The 19,560-nt window shown below is 47.6% G+C and overlaps 1 protein-coding gene across 1 annotated transcript in view; it reads right to left on the reverse strand.

The window, feature by feature from the left end:
* The window catches only part of LOC122396860, a 328,173-nt gene that overhangs the window by 105,540 nt on the left and 203,073 nt on the right, over positions 1-19,560 (reverse strand). The window contains exon 6 of the mRNA XM_043395583.1: positions 15,774-15,963. Coding sequence (XP_043251518.1) covers positions 15,774-15,963 — 190 coding nt within the window. The remainder of the gene's footprint in view (positions 1-15,773; positions 15,964-19,560) is intronic.

Raw genomic sequence — 19,560 nt, forward strand, 5'->3', positions numbered from 1 at the left:
TGTTGCGACCGGTACACACTGCAATAAAGTTGAAGCACGAGACGACGATGGCGTAAAGCGTAAAATTCAAAGGGAATTCCGAAGGAGGCGTCGGACGTATGAATACTTCCAGGTAGTCCGACTCCTCTCCTCACCGTGCCCCGTGAATATTGTTTATTCAGGATCCAAGGCGGATGGGCAGAGGACTTCTTGCAGACGTACGACGACGCAACCGTACGCAGGTAAATATCGATAATCCATAAGCACGCCCGCGTATCGAGTTTTACGGTATTAACGGCGTCGTCGTCGAGAATTCCCGGGGAGTTTGCCGGTGGAATTCCGTCGCGGACGCGCTCGAAATTCCTGGGAGGAGCTGTCGCGTCGATGAAAGTTTTTCTCTCGCGTGCAAACTCCGCGCCCGGAGATCGGTTCCGCCAGCCAAACGAGCAACTTTTTAAACGCTCCCGACGATTATGGCGCGTCAAACAATAGATGCTATGCGGGGAATTAAACCTTGAACCCTTCAACGGCCCCAGACGATAGTCACATGCACGTACCTCAATTCAGAGTCAGGCAAATTTTATTCACAAATTATAATCCTTATTCAAGCCGATATCATATACATGGTTTACGAATTAAAATTTGTTCAACTTTACTGTACTCATTGTCCGGCACACAGCGGCCATAAAGAGTCAAATTTTCCCGTATAGCAAGGTTCTCCAACGCAGGGGTCGCGACCCCCAGGGGAGCCAACGGGGACACGAAAGAAACTTTCTCGCGTTGAAAAATGTGACTGACTTGAATATTTATTTCCCCGCTAATACAACCGTAGGAGTACGTTTTCCTCGCGTCGTTTCAACCCTTACATTATACAGGGGGTAGCTGCTGAAATTTTTCGGCGAAAAGAAAATTCTTGATTTTAGTCTTATTTTGGCCTCTAGAATCTCCCATTAATATTTCCCCCAGGGGTGACCGAACACCCTGTATAATTTCATCCCTTAACCAGAGCTCCAAGAAATTCGACGAACAAATATCGTTAAAGATATTAAAAAATTGTGAAAACCACAGTTTCATACAGTCTATCCATTCTTACGAGGAACAAGTCTCGTTTAGTGGTAAAAGCAGGGAAATTTGAGGTTGCTGCACGGTAAATGGCGGGACTGGAGGGTCGAGCGATCGTCGATGCGACGAAAGTCTGGGCTGGATCGGGCCAGGATCAAAGCGACGACGGTTTCGATGGACTCGCGTCAGATGGCGAGTACCATGGAGTGGCCGTCGAACGAGAAGGATTAATTAAGGTCGTTTGTCCGGCGATTTGCGCCGAAATCAAATCGCGCCGGACGAACGCGCGACGCCTGCAGCCAAGGAACGTAACAAATGGGTATCGCGCGCCACCAGGAACCGGTAATGCAGGGGGACATTGCACGAACCCGTCGCTCACCATTACTAAGCATTGTGTCTGCGGTTCCAGGCGATTTGTACCCTTGCCGACCACGCGTCAGGGACATTTATTAAAGTGCTACCAGTTCGACGGAGAGAGCGAGAGAGACGAGGAACCGAATGACCGTTTCGCGCAGCCTCTGCCCCTCGAGGGACCGCCGATCGCCGAAGGGTCGAACGACTGGATTTGCGCGACGTTTCGCAAGTTTCCATATTAAGGACACGTTGCAGGACCAGTTTCTGTACTTTAAACTTTGGAGACTCCAGATTTTCTTCCGATAGTCCACCGTCGGAGTTGGGGGATTACTCGGGAGTCGAAACAGAACTCAAAAAGTTACGAGGAACATCGACGTTGAGTGAGAACAGACCATGAGTGTAATTTTTATATTAAACCAAGGACTCTGATCGATCTTCGTTTCTTTTTCTTCGTCCCATACGAATTGAAATCATCGACGGAACGATTGTCTTGCATATTGAGCAAGTAATCTATGCAGTTTCGACCGTGGTCGAGATCCAAATATTCGATTTAGGTCGTCTCTCGGGGCGAATTTGCTGTTCGAAATGGTCGTTGCTTCGAGGACGGATCGAGAGACCGTGGACTCGATACCGGTAATCGAGGCTACTGACAGGGACGTCGATACAGTTTGCAGAAGGGATTTTCGTCGGGACTGCGGTTGCTTTTTGTCCTGTATCGTGTTACCGGTCCAGGATGCACCGGAACCCCAGACGCACCGGACGTGTTCGTCGAAATTAAACAACGTTTCCTCGGTGCTACCCGAAACGTAGTCGGATCTCGTCCCATCGAGTTTCGTTTACACCGAGATACTCATTGGACGAGCAAACAGAAAGTGGTCGGGAACCATTCCGGGGTTCCCCCCCCATTGTCGAACAACGGATTCTTTTCTATTCCATGCACGGTGTTGCGATCGCTTTATTAAAAAACGAAAGCGAGAGCGAGAGGGAAACGAGACCGCGAAATAAATAGGATTAAACGAACGAAATTGCCGGAGAGGACGTTCGCGGTACAGAAACGACTGTGCAGAGTGGGTCACGCGGATGAAACTGCTTCGATATTTACGCAAATATTGATTCTGACGGGAACTGACACTGCCGGGGACGCTTGTTTTTTACCGACACCCGGTCGTTTAAATCTAGTTAAGGTTTGCGATTCCTGAGTTCTATATTCGACAATCGTACCGTGTGTAAAGTTTTAATACAGACGGTTGTTAGCGCAATGGTAAAATAGTTGCAACAAATAACAATTGTTATTCCGTAAGTATACTTCGCTTTTCCATCTTGTTTTAATGAGATTCGTTTGTTATAAAAGTGCACGCGAACGTGAATTCGGAATTACTCGTTCAATGAGATCTTTTTTCTTATATAATTATTCTCTAAAAATGTTCGTTCGTTTATTATTATACGTTTTCTTCGTTTCAACGTGCAACTGTCGAGACTTTAACCTCGATTTCTACGGTTATGGTCGTCGCGCGAACCAGCTAGCGCCATAATTTCAGGAGCGTCGTCTCGAAAGTTTCGGGGGTCGCGCGACGCAGAGGAATCGACGAATGTCCGAAACGCAGCAACAACTAGTCGATTCCCCGGGCCGAAGGCAGCTTAACTCCTTAACGAACCGCCTCCCGTTCACGGTCGACGGGGGTAGAAATCGGAATTAAACGAAACACGAGCAACGGCGCGGGGCCACGTTGGTTAAATACGCGTCGAGCCGAAGTTATTCTCCGGGTAACAAGATGGTAGCTACAGGGGTGTTTAGTGGAACCACGGCTCGTTAAACCGCTTAGAATGGGTAATTACGATAGAAACTTTGCGAACGAGCCGTCGAGAGGATCTAATAGTGGAAGCCGAACGTACACGAAATAGAGGCTGCGCGTTTCGACGAACGAGGCGCATTGTCGAGAGAATGTCTGCCCTCGCGTGAAACGAAAACGCTACTCGCGTCCCACATACGTTGCTTCCAATCCCAGAACATTGAAAAGGCTAGGCGAACGCTGCACCTAGTTCAACCCTTTCATTGTACCGGCTCTGCTATATAAATTAGTTTGTTCGAACGCTCGTGAATTTGTATGTACGCGATCAACTCGAGAACCATTGAACCGAGTTAGATCTGGCTGCTTATTCTTCCGGTTTGAATGTACACAGCATTGGTCGTAATCGGGGCTGCAAAGCAACCCTCTATTACTGTCAAAACGTAATTTGAGCGAAAATCGGTACAGTGGCTTTCGAGGTAATGAGGTTTAAAGGGGCAAAAAGTTTTGAAAAATGCAGATTACCTGTAAAACCGCAACGCACGTTAAGCACACAAAGATTACATTAACGGGGGACTCGTATAAGAAAATACTGTCGCCGCAGATGACGCTGCCGGGCAAAAGCAAATACAAAATAATGTTAACGCGACGATGAAACGTGTATTTCTTTCTCTTCTGACGTTTCGTGTCAGTTGTATATTTTCATGAAATTTCATAGAAATGTTTTGAGAGAACACCCATACTTTCTACCATACGTTTCGTTTAAATGCATTCAACGATTAAATTACTCTAGAGAGTATAACAGATTTTACATTATTTATTCCAAGTTATTCAACCGTGGTGCTAAGTAAACTACATCGTTCTATCGACTAAACGATCGACTCGACGTTTCACGAGCCCGTCTCACCAACACCGACTCGTATCGATACACGTACGATGGATGGCTCGACGCAACGCCTGGGAATTGATACCTATCGATATTACTCAGCACGCCAGTGGATCGGTCCCGTCTCTAACGAACACGCTTTTGAGCCGATGGCGATTGAATCGTGCGCGAAAGGTCGAAACGCGCGCGTTTTCCCGAACGTTGGCGTAGATCACGACGGCAGCGCGAATTTCGCTGTAATTTTACGCCTCAAAGCCAGCTCGGGGCCGCCTCTCCTCTGGAACTTCTCATTTGTTCGATGGAAATCCGGCCGCGGATGCGTCCGGCTCGCCAATAAAATTTTTTGGCCGCGAAGCCGCGCGGTGAAAAGTACCGCGCGCAAGCGGCGACGATTCGCGTTCTCGACGATTCGAAAACAAACAAAACGGCGGAAAGAAAAACGGGAGAGCGCGAGACCGTTTTTTTCGCCGCCTCTCCCCCCGTTTCGCCTATCGAAAACCCCTCCGCGCGATTGACGTTCGAATCGACAGCCAGCGGACGCTCCGCGGAGTCGATTTGTTCGACCATAATCGATCCTCGGTTGTTTGATTGCGAACGCTCGCTGGCAAAGCGCGGTTTAATCGCGCGCGTCGCGTTATCCTTCCCAAATGTCGCGCAAACATTTTCCCGCGCCATCCGCCATCTTCTTTCCCGGGGAACTAATTACTTCTTGGTCCATCGCGGGCTTTTATTAAATTGTTGACAACCACTCTGATCCCTTGACACTTTCGAAACATTTTTAGGGTGTGTTTCTATCTATATTACTATAATTACGAAGTTAAAGTCGAGGAGGAACGAATTCTACGAGCAACAGATCGAACGAGAGAGTCTTTGAGTCGGAGAAAATACGGAGAACAATGCGCGATAGTTGAAGGGTTATTCAGGCTGCGAGAGCCATTCCCGGGCGGTGTTGTTAGAAGCTTCGTTAGCAATAAACGCAGCGGGAGAGAAACGGCACTCCTCGGGCTTTGAGCCGCGATCAAAAATTTCACTTCAAACAGCGGCTCGGTCATTAGTTCCCGTTGCTTCTGACGCGCGCCAGGTGCCACGAGCCAGACAACGCTTCCGTAAAAATATACACGCGGGCGGGCAAATAATTCAGAGACTCGTCACGGTTGGGTTGCTTTACGGATTACCCTGTCAAAACTAACGTTCGCAAACAACTGGCGCGAACGCACGCGGCTCGCTTTGGATCCCGGTTGTCTCTCGTCACCCACCCCCTCCGCCCTTTGCTCCCGTTCAAAGATTTCTAATAAACTTCCGAACCGACGAAGCTGGGATCCACGGCTAGCCGTTATCCATCATTCAATTTCTTCCGTCGAATATTCCGCGATGCGATAAAACCCCGCTTAAACGATCGGATTACACGATCCCCATTATTCTATGCATATTTAACCCCACAACGTTCTTTCTGGCCACATTCTTCGAAATTAACCCTTCGATGAACTCTCAATTTCACCTGAATTATTTTACTCAATGGAAATGAACTTTAAAGCATTTAAAAACCAATGAATTAATGGAAATAATCCATAATATAATAGTAATAAAAATAAGGAATCGACGTCTGGAGAATTTTATAGAAAGCAATCGATGGGGTTAACGCGAAATATTTCGTACGTATTTTAAAAATGGACGAAGCAAGTTTTGAGTAAATTTGCTAGATTCTGTTTGTATTTGGGGATATGGGAGAAATTGAAAGGCGCGAATTGGGTGACCGATAGGCATCTCTTCCTTCCTGGCCGCGCCCCGACTAGAAATCCACTTTCCCGGCGATCGAAGGAAATTCCTCGAGGAAGTATCGTGGAAGTTCGTCTATCGACGCGGCGTGGCTGCACCGAGGCGAACGATTGGAAAACAGCAGGAACGAAGAGAATCTGTCGCAAAGTGGATACATCCGTGACAGCTGTCCGACGACCGGCTCTCGCCGCCATAATCGAATACGAAATTCCATCGGTCGCGTCTCGAATCGGGCCATTGTAACCGATGATACGTCGCTGGTAATTAACAACCACGGAATTAACACGGGAGTCCGCCACAGAACGACCGTCATTGTTTCGGAATTATTCGATCGAATCGTTGACGTGCTTCTTGAGAAATGTTGGAACGAGCTTCTTCCCTTCTGTTTGTTTATCCGCCCCTTTTTAACTTCTTAATAAAATCTGCTGAAATTACTTTGTTCGTTTATGTAATATATTCTACATGCATTATGCATACGTTTCTCGTGGCAAAATATATCATAAATGCATGAATTTCGCAGTCTGATCGTAACAGTAACGAGAAACGGTGCAACGAGTGCCAAAAGCGTGACTTTCGAGTCTTTTAAGATATTCTACATTTTCGAAATATTCAAGACGAAATTCCAAATTTTCTATTTTCTTGCACGTTGTTCTATTTGCAGCGAAATATCTTCGAGATTTGAAAGTTTTCGGTTCGCAGGACAAAGGAGGGCCCCGAGCATCGGGTTACGTGATAATTACTAATTGGTTTATTTAGGCAGCAATGGGCTAGGGGCAACGGCGCGCGGTTTCTCGGGCGGGCCGTTGAATTAAACAGAAATTCATTTTGAAATATTTCTCCCAGCGGGTTGCGCGCCGCGCGCCTGTCGGCCGGAATGAAGGGCCTCGTAATGAAACGCGCGGAAACGTTTCGCTTCCCAAAAGCGAAGGTACGCCTTTCGAGCGTCTCGAGGTTCCTTTTGTTTCGTAACTTCAATTAAGGAAAACGCGCAGGAAAATTAAACGTGTCGCGATGCGCCGAGTCGTGATCTAACTAGCGCGATTGCGAGCACCAATCGCGACGCCCTGGAATAAAGGTTGTGCGCCGTGGATAGCGAAGACGACGAAATCCCACCGTTGCATTTGAATTTTCTAGCCTTGAAACGAGCCACGGAAATTCCACGGAGGAATTTAGTCGAACGATACGACGCGAAAATTCAGCGCGTCGATCGTGGCTGGTTTTTAAGTAGAAAAGTCGACGCATGGTCGGACATCGTACGTCGATCGACGAAACGACGTTCAGAATTTAGGTAATTTGGGAAATGTCTTGACCAAAAATGGTTAAATAATTCGAGAATTCCGTTACATACACGTTGCCGATACGAGTATTCGAGGGTGGTGACTTTTCAGGGTGGTTCGAAGTAGACTGTCCATATTGTCGAATCTGGCACGGTCAGGGAACTTTCCAGCATACAAACGCACTGCTTAGTTCGTACTTCGGCAACGCTCGCCATACACGAAAACCATATTAACTTTCTCCGTGCCCATATAACGCAATATGAAAGTTTGAAGCCGTACTTTATTCACTTTGTGCTACGGATTACTGACATTCGTGAATACAGATGAACGCGAAGTGCACAGCGTGATTGAATTTTTCTTTATACCGAAGACACGTACGGCGATTACCAGTGTACAATTTAAAACGTTGAAGTTATTTAGATGGTGAAATTTCAATGAATAATTCGATCGATAATTTCAAGAACCGGCAACAAAATAATTTCGCTGCTCGTTCCTCCGAATTACCGTCTCTCTCTCTCTCTCCCTGCCGGTGATATAATTTCACCTCCATTGAAATTTGATCAAAGCTAATTAACCCTCGTCTGGCGATGCTTGGATCACTCGAGATCCGATAGGCGAATGTTCGCTTCACAGCGATAACGTGAAGCGAGTCGAACGAATGCCAATCACGAGATATAATCTTCAAGGAGGAAGTACGTGCCTAAATTAACAGGAATTATATACAGTGCCAATCCTAATAATCATGGTGCAACTAGGAAGGGGATAATTACATAAAAAAATAAGTTTTCTGACATTAAAATTATTAGCTGTATCAGGGAGTAAACACTTACAAAGACATTTTTGTATTTATTGTAAAAAATGGACTCGATTTGATAACGCGTGAACTCGGTTGAGAAATACCGATAAAAATTGACACGGTGACTTGTCCGGTCGCTGGATCGTCAACGTGCCAAGGTATATTTGCCTCGTGGCGACGATGGTTAGCTATTCGTCGCCACAAAGCTGAAAAACGAGCGTCAAAATGCACTCCGAGCGTAATCACCTAGACACGCGTCCTTTGTTTGAGCGCATCTCGTCGTTGCGTGTATCCACACAGTTTTTCAAAATTAATATCGATCAAAATTCGATCAAAATACTCTATTGCAACGTGTAAAATAAGTCGGAACGAAACACGGGCATACATCGAAGACATTACACGGATCGAGATCGTTCTTTCGTCGAATAGAGCTATCACGCGAGAAATAATTCCCGTCCAGGAAAAAGTATATTACGGTAGTGGTGCAACGGACGACTTTTTCATCAATTATAATTATTGGACGTCGAACACCGCTAGACGGATAATTCCACGAGACATAATTACACGGAAGCTCTAACCGTGCTTCTCTGTAACCGGTTGCAGTACGGTTTCCTCGACGAGGCCAGCCTCCGTTCGCCTGCGGTAGCGCGGTACTCTATCACGACACGCAAAATCCTTAATTATTATGCAGCAAAGCGAATCAGGAATCCGGGTAATGCCAGCAGTCGAACAGCCGTGCATACAAGCTCGTACGTAAGGGTTTCCGTAGAACGGCCGGGAAGGGGCCGCAGGAGTCCCTAAAACCGCAGTGACCTCCAATTATCCTGTGGGTACCACGTGGCCCACGTGGTACCCATGCTCCCTACGGACCGCCCGCAAACACCCCTACGTCGGTCTTCCTGGTGCCTATAACGCCCCTCGGATTAATTCATTATTAAAATAACCCCATCGGTGAGACCTTGTTATCGTCCTCTATTAGAGTGGAATCGCGCGAAATCGAATTAGAAGACGGTCGCGAGATGATTTTTAACCGACTAACTTCGTGATATCGAACCCGGGGGTTGAATTTTAATTGTACATTAAAAGATTCCATGAAAATCGATAGCCAACGCGGAACCGAACGCATCGAATATTACAGTGGAAGAGTGGTCCTTATAACCAAATCTGATGATTTTAAAAATCAAGCTTGGAGAGTAGAATAACCTTCTATAATATCCAATGATATCGAAAGGGATTTCCTTTAATTCGAGGGCTGTCAAAACATTTCCAAGCTACGTAGTCGGGATTGTTAGACGTCAAAGAGTAACTGGAGGTTCGGAGGACATCGTCGACTCGGAAATAACGGATCAACCCGTCGCGTCTAATGACACGCGCAATTGGCCAGGATTCGGTAAAGTTCGTCCGGACCCCGGGTAAAATCAAAAGTCCTCATTAGGTATTCTGAGGTCGGAGGGTGACGGGACCGACGAGGGTGTCCGGCGTCCCTTTCGTCTTTCGCCCGACGACGGAGGCGCCCGCCTAAGACCGGACATTTCAATAAACCCTAGCAAACGCGTGGGTTTAAACCGCTGACCGCGGCGCGTCCTGGTCAGCAGCTTCCTCGATCAAATTGCGCATGTCCTCGCGCCTATCCCCAGGGCACGCCAGGATAACGACGATCGATCGATCCTCGCGCGCTAACCGCGTCGCGACGGACTTTCCTCTTTCTTTCAGTAGCCCTTAACCGCTGCGTCGCGGCGCATCGTCCGCGAAACAAACACTATGCACCAAACAAACATCGTAACCGCCATAAGATGTTAATATTTTAAAAGCTTCGATGGATAAAATAATTTTATTTTATATCCATGCTTTTTGTATGATATGTAATTTAATTTGCGCGAAGCAAATTTGTCGATGCACGGGACCACCCACAGAGATTTCGGAAGATCGCTGTTTCAATTCCTCGAGCATATCGAGGCTGACACAGCATCAATCATAACGTCGACATCATAAAGTTCTCTGATGGGGGTAGGAACCCAAATGTCACTCTTTATGAAAGAGATTGGGGTACGCTGGACACCAGTGTGACGTTTCAGAGTTAACGTGTCCTGATAAGAAACTACTGCATAAGGAGCCCTCATCTACGGTGGATTCTCAAATAAAATCGCTATAGAAAGTATCCTCTTGGCTGTGACATGGGACTTAAAAAGTTTAACAGTGATCTACGATATATCCAACGAAGGACGTGAAAAAGAGGGAACGGACTAGACAGGAAGATCTCGCCCAAACGCTCTATTAATAAACGAATAATCGAGGGGAAGTAAGTGGCGGTAGTTCAGCCGCATCGAGCAGCTCATAAAAGTTTCTTTTTCCGAGGGAGACTCTGCCAGGCGTTCCCTCTGTCTACCCGCCACATCAATTCTCTCGAATTAGCGAAACGATTTCCCGGAAAACTTTCCGCGCCTCGCGTCCTCGGTCACTTTCTCCCCTATAAATCTATCCTCCCCCCGAAACGACGGCGTCCGATTGGACAACGGTACCGCGGATACGCGTCCCCCTTCTTTCACGGTTCCGTTACGCCGCTAAAATTCGATCTTGCCGGACGGCGATTCGTCGTCGAAATAATTCCACGGAGAAACGAATTACCGCGTCTGATTGGAACGAACTCGACCAGAAGCTCGTCCGCGCGCTGTTAACAAACTTCGTTAACAAAGCACAGGGACCGGACGATTTTTTTCTAGATCCTCTGCCGGAGGAGGTATCGTTCGATGGCCCGTGAACGATGAAATGGATTCGCCGATGAACTTTTCCTACGCGGTGCACTAGTCCTCGCGAAACTGCTCCCATTCCGCCCCGCGCTGTTGCAACCGATCGTCACCACTGATTATCGTTTCTTTACTTGTGAAACAAGAACTTGGCTAGCAAACTAAGCAGTTATTGTAATAATTCAGTTGAGATCGACTCCTCTGCTGTGCATCTACAGGGTGTGGAATTGCACAGAAATAAAATTGGATGGAACGTTTTAAACGAGAACCGAATTTGTTCGAAATGTAGCGGTTCCCGAGGAGGATGTAGTATCAGATTTGTCTTAACGCGTCGATTACTTTTCTTTATTTAATTGGATTCGGAGAACGAGACGGAACCGAGTGGACGTTCCGGTCGGTTCGGCTTTAAAACTTCATTTCCGACCCCGTTGTCCGTTTCCGTGTTCGAGTGGCCAGTCTCTCTTCTCTTTGTCTTAGAGGCGATCGGATCCGTAAGAGAGTTCCAGGTTGTTTCCTGGATGGGAACCACGACCACCGGCGATCACGGTTCATTTCGTCCCCGCTCTCACGATCCCGGACCAACTCCGTATTTTCCCTCTTGGCGTCTCTCGTACCGCGGTCCGTTCGCCTTCCACCTCGACCAGTCACCCGATCCCGGGGAAAAAAACGAGAAAATAGCCGGTACACGGTCCTACGAACCCATAAAAATCACGCTCATCGTCTCTCTTTTTCTCTCCCTGCTCGGATGGATTATTGACTTTGCGTTTGTCTGACTCGCAGGCGTTCCCTTCTGCCAATCCTCCGAGGCCAGCGGCTCTTCCTTCGCAGATTGAGCCCGCGCGGGTCGCATATTGGATCGAGATTCGCCGGAAATCGGAATGTTTGCCTCCGGAGTCCGCTCGGACCTCTTCATCGCGCCGATAAGAGACAGAGCGGGTCCACGGAACCGACTAACGAGCGCTCGATAAATCCGCTTCGCCAAGACAATAATCGAGGTTACTCGTGACGTATTGGAGTTGATGACTCAAGTAACTAATTTCTATTTTAAGTTGAGGGTAAGAGATTCCTGAATCCTTAATCCTCAATTTGTCGATTACTAAACCATTATTATAGAGAGGTAAAATAGCAGCGTTCGCTCGTTCGTACGATAAACCTGGCTTGAACGAGGAAATCCTAAAATTCTAAGTCGCGGGAGTAAGAGTATCGTCGGGTGGATCGCGGGGAGTCGCGTCGAGGGTGGAAAAGTTGTATCGTTGAGTTCGTTTCGCGGCTAGGGGAAGACAGTTTGCCCTGCAAATGTCAGGCTAGTCGAAACAGGAGTTTGTACTTAAACGAGGAAACCGGAGCGGACGGGCTTTGTCGCGTCGGCTTCGCTCGGAGCGGCGCGTCGTTGGTAGCCACGGCGCGGCGGCTGGAAGCCAAATTGGAAGCTGGTGGCGTGGCCCTGAAAGTACCGAAGGTAACGTACAGACGGACGGACGGACAGACAGAGTGACGGCCAGGAGCAGCGAAATCTCTTGCGTCCGGTAAAACGCGCACATGCGAGAGCCCACGGGGTGGGAAACGGCCAGAACAGAGACGGTTCCGCGACTAAACGAGCAGAAAGCCAAAGCAAAGCCGCGTTTGGCCGGTATTCGACGCGCTACCGGCCGGTTTAATTACTCTCTTCATAGAGACACTAAATATTCGACTGTCTGTGAGACGGCAGGTCCGAGCTCTGTCCCGCCCGTCATAGAAACGATAATTACGGAAGCGAAGCCGGCTTCTATCGGCGCGTCTGCGACCGTAATGTTGCCCGTCTAATTTCACCATCGATCGCTTACCGCTCGATTTACCTCGAATCGTGATTTTCGACTTTGCGCGAACGCGCCACAAATCGATAGACAGATCCCTCTGACCCCATCCTACGATCTTACGATTTTCGGTGGAACTATACTCCCTTCCTCTTAGGGTTGAAAAATATATTTTTTCCAACGTTTCACGGAAAACAGAGTAGCAAACAACGATATTGAAATTTAAATAACGTCGCGGAGGTACCCAATACGTCGTCACGAAACTTTTGGGCAAGTTGATTTAAAAATAAGGAATTAAACGTATGAATTATGCAGAAACACAGACCGCGTTCACGCGGTAAAGTTTTACGGAAATTTCCAGTCGACGTGTTAAACAAACTTTTTAAGAACTTATTAGACTTCGTGCTGGATTATAATTTGTGCCTGATTGAGGAAAAATCTTGCTATACGGAAGCTCTGATATTTGTAAAAGAAAGTTTCTCGAGGTTGATCGAGTTCTATTATTTTTCGTGCGAAAGATTCGGACCCCCGTTGGCCGTCGCCCGGTACTGGAAACTGAACTTTCCTTCGCCACTCGACTCTGAAAAATGTTGCTTTTCGAGTGCACGGAAAACGAAAGGAGCGCGGAAGGGAAGACAAACGAAAGTCGGAACGCGGCTGCTTATAAAGCTAGCATCGTAACAATGTGGCTCGTCTTTTAAAGGAGACAGACACGACCAGCATTCTCGCGGTCCAACCCCCCACCCCCGTATCCATCCCAGCCGCCTGCCCCCGTTTTAATTAGCTTTACCGGCCGGTAAACAATAAGCCCTTATTTCTGATGAATTAATTTTCAACAATTCCGCCGGTCGGCTTACGCTCGGCTTCGGCTTTTATTCCGCCAGGGGTACCGCCCACGCAACGTAACGAGCATCCCCCTTTACGTAATACTATCTCGCGTATCCGTGGTTTCCTGAAATATCTGGGACGCGAGCTCTCAACATCGTGTAACCAAGCTTCGAACAACGGGGATTGTTCAATCAAACGATAAGGTTTAGTAAAACCTGGGTCCCCTTCGACCAGGAACACGTCCAATCAATAAAGTAAAAGTAAAAATAAGTTTTGAGAATGTGTTCCCTTATTTTACCCTTTTTTAGTAGAACAGTAACACGTGGGAAAGAAACGTAATTATATTTGAAATTTATTCAGGAATGCGAGACTTTAATATACGTGAGAAACAACCCAGGTCCACCGTCTGCATACTGCGTAGGATTAAAGGGGTTGTCTGAACGCGAAACGGGGTTACTGTAGTCCGCAAGAAACGTTCCCGCGTTTAAAATTTTATCGGTTTGATTCTCAGAACGTGGCTGGATACACCAAGTTGGAATTGCTTTCCCAAGAAACGTGTACGGTACGTAAGATAATTAACCCTGCGATGCTACACCCGCGCAATAACACTATAGTGGACGAAGCTAGAGCTCGATTAGCTGGAAAAGTTATTCCACCGACGTGAAATTATTATCAATCGAGTGCCGATTAATACAAACAGTCCTGTACTTTACAGTCTATCGACAATCAAGGCATAAACACGCTTTATGGAAATTGGAAATAAATCGATGGGGTAAATGAGTGGGAACAGCAGTAACCTAATATAGTATTCCGTTCTAACAAAGTTGTTTGAAGCGTCGCAGATTGTTATGAATGGCATATAATTATGTTTGGATTGCATAATTCTGTTATGAAAGACGATTGTGCTACTCTTTATATCAATAAATAGTGGTGGCAAGTTGGTGGCCGTTCACCAGATAAACAGCGATCGATCTGCGTGCTGGTTTAGTAAAACTATCGTTGAGAAATGTTATTTCATGCAGAGATAAACCGTGTCGATTCCTTGGATATTATATTCCATCTTTGATTAATATTATATTTTGAAACTAAATTGGGAGTTATGTCCGGTTAATGGAACCGAACCGGAAACACAGGGAGGGGACCAAAGGGCCGCGTTCGGTGTTTCCCCCGATCGATCGTCGGTGAAACCGCTTCGAATCCGTGAATCCGTTTCGAAAGGAATATTCAAGCGACGGAGGATGCTCGCGGGCAGAAGGACGGTGGAAAATCCGTCGGGTAACGGGAAGAGGAAGAGGAAGAGCGAGGAGAAGGTGCAGCCGCGGCTTATAGCGGCGCGAGACGCTCATCTGCATTTCAAATCGCCCGCCCTCGCCAAGATTTCCACGCCCGTGGACGTCCGTGTGCTCGAAATATCTGTTAGCGGGCGAAACGCGTCGCGTGTGCACGCGTCGGGACGGAATGCGGCACGATGGATTCGGGATCGCAGCGCGGTCGTTTCGCCCGGAACCGTTCTTCGGAACGCGCGCGAATTTACGATAAACGCCGGGGCGAACCGGAAGTCGTGCTTGCTTCCTGGCTGGATCGACCGTCCTCGAGATTTAGGCTGCTTGCACGTTGCACGGGTGTCCGTGGACGCCTGTACACGTCCGGATACCAGATACGCGAGCGCCGATCGTAAAGATCGATCCTCCAAAACCGAATCTCTCCGCGAGGATTCCAAGATTCCAAACGCGTGAATAAATTTTCCAGCTCGATGTCCTGGAGATATATTATTTGGTATTGATACCTGTGCAACGAGGCACCGCTTTTTAAACGCCGAATTCGAGCGAAATTCCCGACCAAACAGGATCGAACCGCTTGTCGCAAGTGTTGAGCACACGCGCGAAACTCATTTTTGCCCGAGGACCAATTTGCACTTTATTACCGTGTCGTCCGACGCGTATGAACAATTATTCCGCAATTATTTTACAACGGAGCATGTTTGTCGACGCGATGTATGAATAACGACCGATTATAGGATTTCGAGGAGCTTTTTTTACTGCGTTCCCACTCGTGCGCTTTGGGTCGCCTCCGAAATAAACATAAATCTGAAATTAAAATTATAATTGGAGACATTTTAGAGGAGCAACGTGCAATGAAGCTTTTAAAAATGGTGGAAACTTTGAACCTGGATGGATGGATACTTTGGTATACTGTGGGTGGGTGTGTAAATTACGATGTAAATATCTGTTTCGACGAAGGATGGTTCCAGCGTTGATTGCAAGGAAAAACTTGGGGAACAGTGTGCATCGAATCGCGCGGGAGGTACCTAAGGCGGTCCTGTTCGCTGATTAAACCGCGTGGAAATTCTATCAAGAGCCGTACGAATGGCTGGGCTTGACGGACCAGCGAATGCACCGCGTTAATTAGTCTCCGTAAGCACTGCACCGGCGCGGAAGAAGCAGTGGTTGCAGAGCGCGATACGGGGAACCGGAGCGTATGATGAACTTACCTTGCCGACTCCGGTGAGCTCTTTGACGCCTATCCTCCGCAGGAGAGCAGGTGGTGCGGGCGGCGGCGACTTGAGGAGCAGAGCTGCATATCCATTCGGAAAGATCGGCTGCTCGTCCGAGCCGATGTTCTCGTCGCCGGAGCGACGCCGACGGTGCGGGCTCGACGAGAGGTTCAACTTTTGGGCTGCTCTGAAACCCAAAGGAAACTTCCTTTCAACGATCGCTACAATCCCATTTCATTCGTATTTCATCTGTCGCTGACAAACGAGCCCAGCATTGTGCGTTGCAAACTTAAGAACTTGGTTGCATCGCACTGGGGGTTTCCTTTTCATCGTAGAGCACCGTAAACCTGGCGCGAATGGTTTCAAATGCTTAAAAATTTCTCACTCCTGCTTACTATCGAAGGAATTCGACTGTCCAAAGATGGAATTTTATACGATTTGGAATATCAACTGCCCAGGTGTATTCCAGCGTCGTTTAAAGCCCCGGAGTTTGGCGCGCTGGCGAAATTGTTGGGTATCCGAGGGGACAGAATTCTCGCATGCAAGCTCGCGTGTATAATAAACTTTTTACAAACGCGAAATCCAATATGGGGGCTAGCAGGAGCACCCGGGGAACCGCTTAAATCTCAGGAGGACGAAGCAGACGGTCGTTGGGTTCGTTCGTCTCGAACGCTTCCTGCGATGCCTATCTGGGAGATACGGAACCGAGCGTAGGAAAGGGTCGCAGGATTCCGGAAGGTATGTGTCTCGAGGGTGACTGGGTGACATACTCCGCGGGGCAGGCCGGTAATCAGCGAAGGTAATGTGCCGGAACCCCGTGCGCGATAGGGTACCGCCGTGTTTAAAGGGGTGCGTGGGTGACAGAGACGAGGATAGGGAAAAAGAGGGGGAAGAGGCGTTGTAACAGTGGGACCATTGGGGCTCGCTTTTCGCGGGGAACGTGGGGGGTGGGGGTGTGGGGGGACGTTCCAGGGGCTCGGTCGCCCTAACTTCTCCAGCCCTCGGGCCTCGTTAACCCACGCTCTGTGAAATTGGAAATACCAACGAGAGAGCGAACCAGACACGGCTCGCCCCCGTTTTGCGGGCTGCGCGTGCAAGCATTTGCGACCGCTGTGTCGGGCTGTCATAAAAAATAGAAAGGGACGCGGACAAGGGGGACACGGACCGGTTATCAACGGTCGGCGCCGCGGCGCGCACGACTTCCGGCCCGGCATTACCGTACGAATAATCGGCGCCAGTTTCACGCCCGCCGCCATGGACCGAGGCTAATAGTCTCGCGGACCGACAAGATACCAACGGATCGTGTTTACCAGCTTTGCTTTCGTACTTAACAGCTCGACGCCGACTACGTGACAGGGAAAAATCCGTTGACCCCGGCCAGCCAACCGGCCGGGATATTTTAACCCTTTCGGCGGACCTTTCGTTCCAACAGGTCCTACGCGGTGTTTTCTTATTGCGGTTGTACGATTCGAGAACTTCACGAAACTTGCCAAAATTACTGGTGGCTTGTTCCGGAGACAAAAGTATCGTTTGAGGTAATCAAAGTTGGGGGAGTGAACCGGAAAACCAATCGACCGGGAAAGTGACATCGGCGGGGCGGTATTCCTGAATACTGACGTTCCCGCCCACCCTGAAGGTGGGCGATGCAAACGAGACAGTGGAGCTGGGTCATCGTCCTTCGAGAAGCCTAACTCCCGATAAAGCATCGAATTATCGTTGGCTGGGTTTATAACGAATGTCCGGAAAAATGTCTTAATTTCAGGAATAACGAAGAGGCGCCCGTATCATAAACCCAGCAGTTATACAAAGTCTGTTTAAATCCCGCATTAAATCCTCGTTTAAATTCTTACATAATCTTTAATTATCTTTATAATCCTATTCAAATCCTGATTTAAATTCCGCGGTAGACTGCACGTAGACGATGGATAGAAAAAAGTGAGTGGCTTAATTACTAGTCATACGCGTTAAGCGTACATTTAAAAATTGATAGAACAGTCACTCATGGTATGAAATTATCGCAGACAAAACAAATTTTGTGGAAACAATGTCCATAAACCCGAAGATCCTCGTCGACTCGCATGTCTGACCATACCTCGATATTTCTACTTGCATCTACTTGTACACGTCTATCCTACCATCTGTTTCTCATCGATCATACTATTTTCCAACTGCTAGTATCCAGATGACACAGATAGAACCTCATACGAAGCCATTAATTTCTAAAAATACCAAAATTAAGTAGAAATAGTCCATAATGGTCAGACGCGGTAGATCAGTCTTACTTAATGAAAGTTCAAAGTTATTTTCTGCTTTGAAATAACCATTGATCTTGAAACCATGAACACCATATACGATAGAAACATTGCAATTCCACAAAGTAAATGATAAAAATTGCCAAACTATTACGAGCGAACAAAATAGAATAAACGGTTCGTCCGGCGATAATCCCATAAACAGGAGAGTAATTTTTCGGTCGATCGGCCGAAAAATAAAACGAGGCGAAACAATAATTTAACGAAACATCGCGTTTGCAATCGGAATCTGTCATAAAGTATCGTTCGCGAGGCACGCCGGCCACGTCGAACGATAACAGCACAATCGACGCGCTTGCTCCTCTTTGTCGTCGAATTGACAGCTCCATTTTTGACTTTTATGCCCGTTTTAATTATTCGCTAACACGTTTTCGGACTCGAGCCGCGATTTCACGAACCAGAACTTCGACAAACGACTCATTGGTCGGATTCACGATCGGTCATCGAGAGCGCGTATCGTTTTTTTTTTTTCCAGGCGCCACACCGTTTTTATTCGTCACCGTTGATTTTTCGTCGCGCTCGACCATGCACGGAACTGCCTCGCCATCGCCGGAATCGTCACCGATAATCGAGATTCGTTTCACGCGTCGTCGGGGACCAGTAATTTTATTTATTTCAGTGACAAACGGGACGATATTAGAAAATGCAAGGAAGCTATTAAAATTAAAATGACAATGAAATGCATCAACAAAGCGACGCGTTTCGAAGAATCTGATCGCTAGGTTACACGCATAGAAATCATTTTAAGGTTTCGAACGAGTAGATTAGGTCCGCGACTGGCGATAGGAGGTCCAGCCGTTATAATTGGCGACAGTTCTCGGATGACCAATCGATGGTCTCGAGGGGGCGGCAGGCCGAATGCGAGAAACTTATTTCACTCGGTCAAATATTTAAACGGGGAAAGTAACTTGCAGATGGAGAGGGGGAGGGAGAACTTGGGATACTTTGCGACAGCCAGACGCCAGAGTCAACATCGCGATCGAGAAAATGTAGTCGGGAGAAAGTACCCCCGGCTTCCGTGCGTCACTTTTCTTCTCCAGTTCCAAAGTCTACTCAATTAAATCTCTTAATATTTATCCCAGCGGGGGACGAGTAGTCGCCATTATGGACGAGGAATCGTCGGTCGAAACGGTAACAAACTCTCGCTTTCGTTCTTTCGCGACGAAGGAACATCGAGATGGAAAGAGATTGCTTCCTATCGCTAGAATTCTACGCGAGACGAGTGCTCGTAGTCGCGAAAATACACTTGTTGCGACTAACGGGTCGAGTACTTGTTGTATCGTGAGGGCGGAAGGGCTCTGGAGAATATCGTAGACTCGTAGAACGCGGAGTAATGCTTCCAGCTCGTAGAATTCTTGCACTCGTGAATTGTAATGGAACAGTCTCTCGTCAAGAGACGATTAAAGAAAAATATTTTAATATCGTAGGGGGGTAGATTGGTGTACAACTCTATCTTTGTAGAACAGAATTTC

The sequence above is a fragment of the Colletes gigas genome, unplaced genomic scaffold (genome assembly GCF_013123115.1).
Source record: "Colletes gigas isolate AHSC1104 unplaced genomic scaffold, ASM1312311v1 Colletes_gigas_Sc00001, whole genome shotgun sequence".
NCBI classification, from domain to species: Eukaryota; Metazoa; Arthropoda; class Insecta; order Hymenoptera; family Colletidae; genus Colletes; species Colletes gigas.